Here is a 4,921-nt window from a genome sequence, read left to right as displayed (position 1 = left end):
AGCAGTTGGACTCCATCCTGGGTCTTCAGGATTTCGGTTGAGACAAATGGGGCAGGGAAATCACTTCCAGGGTCCCTTCCCGTATCCTCCCCTTCTGTCCTGACTGTTCCCAGATCCCCTGCTCTTCTAGTCATTCACTGGGGCTTAGTGCCCCACTTCTGTCACCAGGACTGGGGTCAACCGTCTAAGATGATAAGGCATAAATTTATGCAAGGAGAAGGAATAAAGAAGGGAGAGAAAGGAAGACTGGAGAGAAGTGGAGAAAAAAATGAAAAAGGCTTGGGAAGGAGGAAGGAAGAGGAGAGCGTCAAGGGGAGGCGGAACAATGAAGGTCTCATGAAGGTCTCAGGCCGTCGCAGGCGCACGGTTCCGGCGGCACGTCCGTCCCGGCTGCCTCCGGCCAGCAGCTGCACGCTGCTCAGCGTGTGGGCGCTGAGTCACGATCCCAGAACAGGGAGCCGCCGTGCAGGTCTAGGGGGGGCCGGCCCTGGTTGGCATCTGCAAACTGTTTTTTTCTTTCCTCTTTCATTAAGGCTGTGTGCTGACTCCCACGTAGGAGGGCTTATTAAACCGCACGTACTGCCTGACGGCCCGCAGGCGGGTCCGAGGCGGCCGGCTGGGGGCGCCGCAGCATCGTTTATGAGCCCGCAGGCCCGCTGGGGCACGGGGCTGGAAAGGACCGGGGTTGCTGGCCCGGCTGCTGGTTTCCCGGAGTCCCCACATTTTGGTGGAGTCGCTTCTAACTTTAGCACTGCTGCAGCCAGGGGAACCTCCTCACCTTGAAGGCATCCGAGACCACCCTAACTCTCCGAGGTGCGCTTTCGCGCAGAATTCCGTGAGCAACTCCATTAAATCTGAGACTCTGTTGCGCAATCTGAAGAGTCCAGGCTCGCTTCCCGACTTGGGCTCATCCTACCCCATGCGGCCCGGCCGCCACGCGAGGCTGTGACCTCGAGTTATCTCCGCGAAGCCCGGACCCTCACGCAGGACACACGCTCCACACGCCTCACCTGGAGAGAGTTGCTCTGACCGCTCAGCCAGAGCCGAGACTCGCCAGCACCCGCCAGCGCAGCTGTCCTATCTTCCCACGCCAGGCGACTGGACTCCAAGGCTCCCGGGAGGACCAGGACCAGGGGCACCCTCCCTTCCAAGACTCATGACCAGAGAATGAATCAGCACTGGGACAGTTTATTGGTTTGCTGCTTTGCATATCGCCCATTTTATGTAAATAGATTATACAGACATGGTGTTTCCTTCTTCCACAAGAGGCAGTCTCTCAGGCACACACTCTCACACATTCCACGCAGTAAACAACGTTACACCTCGCTGAGACATTCACGTATTAAAATAAAGGGGAGGGGGACAATACAATTGCTTTAAAATGCCCTTAATATAATATATAACGTACAAAAATATCTCCATATTTGAAGTTACAAAAACAAATCTTGACAGCAACAAACTTAAATATTGATAGTTACCTCTGTATATACAACACGCATTGCACTTTTCCTCTCTAGGTTTTGGAAAGTTCAAGTAATAGTGAGGCTTGCGCCCCGGTGGGGTGACACCCCGTCAAAAATCAGTTGGGCACGGCAGTGGCTCAGACCCTTGCCCCTGGGGGGTCTCAGCATTTACTTCGCAGTTTCTCCTCTCCATGAGCCTGGCAGACGACACTCCCTTGGATTCCTCTGCACCCTCCTCCCCTCCAGGGGCACCCGGGCCGCACTAGGGTGAAAAGAATATTGCCTCGGAGGAGGAGGGTCTCCTGCAAAGCCGGGACACGCCGCTGGACGGTGCCTCCGGGACTCTCAGACAATCAGGGCTGTCTCAGCTTGGTTCCCATTCGCTGAAGGGCTCGGCTCGGGGAAGCCCTCTGCCCCGGGAGGCGCAGGCGGGATGCATGCGCGACTGTTCGCTGCTGCCACCTAAATCTTAAGGAGGGAGGCGAGCACTTGATGCGCCCGGGAGGCCGAGGCCCCTCGTGCCTGTGGCTCCGGGGACAACAGAGTGCCGCCCAGGTTGGCCTCGGACAGGGATCGTCGGCGCCGGCGGCCATAGCCCTGGGGGCTGATCTTGCTCCTGGGGGCGACGCCGTCCTTGTCCTTGTCCGTGAACTGGTAGATCTGGTGCGCCAACTTCTGCACCGTGCACGTTCCGAAGCGACATCCAAAGCCCCGCAGGCCCTGGAAGTTGTTCATACTCGGGCGGTAGCGCTTGACTCGGATGCGGGCGGCGTCCGGACTGCGGGAGAAGGGAAGGCAGGCAACGTGAGACTCCCATCAAGCAGGTCTTTGGCCCCAGCCATCAGGAACGGAACCATTCTAGGACCAGAGGGAGCTTGAAATTGCTACCTCTATCTGAACTGCCATACATCCTCCTGATGATCCCCAGGGCCAAGTTAGTGGAGGAGAGCTTCCCCTGCCCACTCCGCAATGGCGCGATGCATAGTTACCTGGCCTGGGGACTTCGAGAGGCGCCCTTCACATCCTGGGGCCGAACGAGAGTCTGGGCAGGCCCGGCCTTCACGTCGGCGATCCCGGTAGGGTAGCTGCTGGACACTCGAAGTTCCCTTTTTCCACGACTTAGAGCCCACTTATTCCATCTAGAAAACACAAATTGACAAGATTCGCGTTCGTCCAGGAGAGGTCCTGGCCCGTCCTTGCTCCTGCTCACTTCTATACCCTCGGGGATCAATGGTCAGTTCCCCCTGTCTTGCAGGTACCAGGACTGGGGAAGGTGCTGCATGCAACTCACTTCTTTCGGAACTCTGCGGCCACGTCCAGCCGTGCGGTGTCGGCGCCTAGAAAGGCGAGCGAGCCCAGGTACATGAGGGCGACGGGAACCAGCTTCATCCCGGAGGTGATGCGCAGACCCTGGGGAAGGAGAGAGAGGAGCCGAGTGTGAGTGCTCTTGCCCGCCGCACCGCCGGGCGGGACACCGAGGTGGGCGAGGGGCCCGGCGCGGGCAGGCTCAGCCCGCTGCTCTTCCTGACTCCGACGCTTATCTCCCAGGGGCACAGAGAGGCGCCAGCGGCATTTGCACCCGCCCGGCGGGTGACAAGCCCCACACGGGAGGCTGCTGCCCCGTGTCAGGCTCCCAGAGGTTCCCTGCTCAACTTCTCGAAATTTGGCTGACGGAGTGGAGGGGACTGAGTCTCTGGAATTCCAGTTGTGTGCACGAGCTGGGCCCATGATGTGGGACGCACCCCGCAGAGGACCCTACAAAGTGGATTATATCCCTCACCTAGCACTCCCAGTCTCCGGCCTGGGCAATTCCACCCCCTCTTCCCACTTTAAATCGCCGCGTTCGGGGTGCTTACCTGCTGAAGGGGTGAACTGCCAAGAACTGGGAGAATTAAATCTGAAACGTCGCTCTGGCAGTGGCCAAACCCCGACTCCAAGCTGTGGTGAGAAACCAGAGGTGGCGAGTCTCGAGCTGTTCCGCCTAGTGTCACCAAGAAACCACTGAGTGGTCGGCTCGCGTTCCTCGGCTTTATAAGAAGAGCGCAGGGGGGCGGGGCCTGGGCTGCCCTCGCGCCCTCCCTTTCTTTCCTTGGGCGCGCGCTTCTGCACTCGGGCGCGCGCAGCGCTCGCCTGTGGGGGTGGGGTGGGGGTGGGGAGGTGCGGGGGTCGGGGTAGGGGTCCCTCATGCCCCCTTGGCTGAGAAATGAGCTCCAGGAAATTGGTGCAGGAACTGCCCCAACTCTGACTCTCTGGGCACAGGGTTCAGATCTTAAACTGGGGCTAAATAGAGCCGGTACAACTTCTTGGGGCCCTTACCCAGGACTTACGCAGCCCACAATGCGAGGTCTCCTGGCACGGAACTATAAGAACCAGAGTTGGGTACCGCGCAGAAGACCCGAACCCGGGACCTCGGGAACTGTGGCCTCGAGTGGACCGCGCCCCCTGCCGGCTCGGCGCCTGACCTGGCCGCGACCTCAGACTCCCGCCGAGCCTCAGGGGCAGGGCACAGAGCGCAGCCGAGAGGAGCAGGGGCTCGCCAGACCCCCGAGAGCGGCCCACACTCCAGGGTTCTGGGATGGACTAGTAAGATTTCGCAATAGGGGCAGGCTCTGAAAGGCTGATTTGCGAATTGGGATTTGAGCGGGGGGAGTTATCTGAAGTGTCAGAATTTGTGTGCCTATTTGGAAATAGAGGAATAACCAAAATTAGGACGAAGAATATCGTCTCGTTTTTGACTCCTTGTAATCCAATTATGCCTTATAAGGTTACAACCTGAGAGTTTGCCTAGCTGCCCTCGGAGCCTCCATTCACCCCTTGTAAACGTGAGGATTTACTGCCAGGGAGCACACTAATGCTTCACGTATGTTAATCGCTTTACAGTTTACAAAGCATGGCCAGCCACATCCTGATCTCCTTTGATCCTCACATCTACCCTTGAGTTAGGCGAGAAAGGTAACATCAGTTTTCTACTCGGTGAGATGAGAAAACTAAAGTTCAGAGGAGGAAGCATTTGCCTAAAGTCACACCAAAGGTGGTACGCAGCAGAGTCCTAGCTCAGCCCAGAAAGCAAGCACGGCTGACTGGATGGGGCGCGTCGTGGATTTTTCTAGGCTAGGGTCATCCTCTCGTCAAGGGGGAGAGAAGAGTCCTAGCCCCCGCCCAAGGATTTATGCCTGTTCATGATGAATCACCCCCAAGCACGTTTGTCACTCGTTTACACTCTTCCATCACTGCATTTTGACTTCACTTTCTTACTTACTTTTGGAGGCCAAACCGGCGAGGGAACTCAGCCCCTTGGAGCTCCCTACTTCTGACAGGAGGGTCTCTGGTGTCCTATCACCCACTACCCTGGATGCAGGTCGTAGACTGTGAAACGGAGGGCGGGGGACCATTGAAATTCTGAGGACCAGCTTCTAGTCCTCATTTTATGGCATTCGCTGTGTGAACGTAGGCAAGTC

The 4,921-nt window shown here is 57.7% G+C and overlaps 1 protein-coding gene across 1 annotated transcript; it reads right to left on the bottom strand.

Annotated features, from left to right (window-relative positions):
* Positions 1-1,168: 1,168 nt before the first annotated feature.
* ADM (adrenomedullin) lies at positions 1,169-3,466 on the bottom strand. Its single transcript, XM_006203520.4, has 4 exons — positions 3,320-3,466; positions 2,755-2,873; positions 2,453-2,602; positions 1,169-2,241 (listed from the first exon to the last, which is right to left on the bottom strand). The coding sequence occupies exons 2-4, from the start codon at positions 2,850-2,852 to the stop codon at positions 1,926-1,928; spliced, it is 564 nt and encodes a 187-aa protein (XP_006203582.1). The 5' UTR covers positions 2,853-2,873; positions 3,320-3,466; the 3' UTR covers positions 1,169-1,925.
* Between the last annotated feature and the right edge of the window lie 1,455 nt (positions 3,467-4,921).

The sequence above is a fragment of the Vicugna pacos genome, chromosome 10, assembly GCF_048564905.1.
Source record: "Vicugna pacos chromosome 10, VicPac4, whole genome shotgun sequence".
NCBI classification, from domain to species: domain Eukaryota; kingdom Metazoa; phylum Chordata; class Mammalia; order Artiodactyla; family Camelidae; genus Vicugna; species Vicugna pacos.
This window is presented reverse-complemented; position numbering and strand designations above follow the sequence as displayed.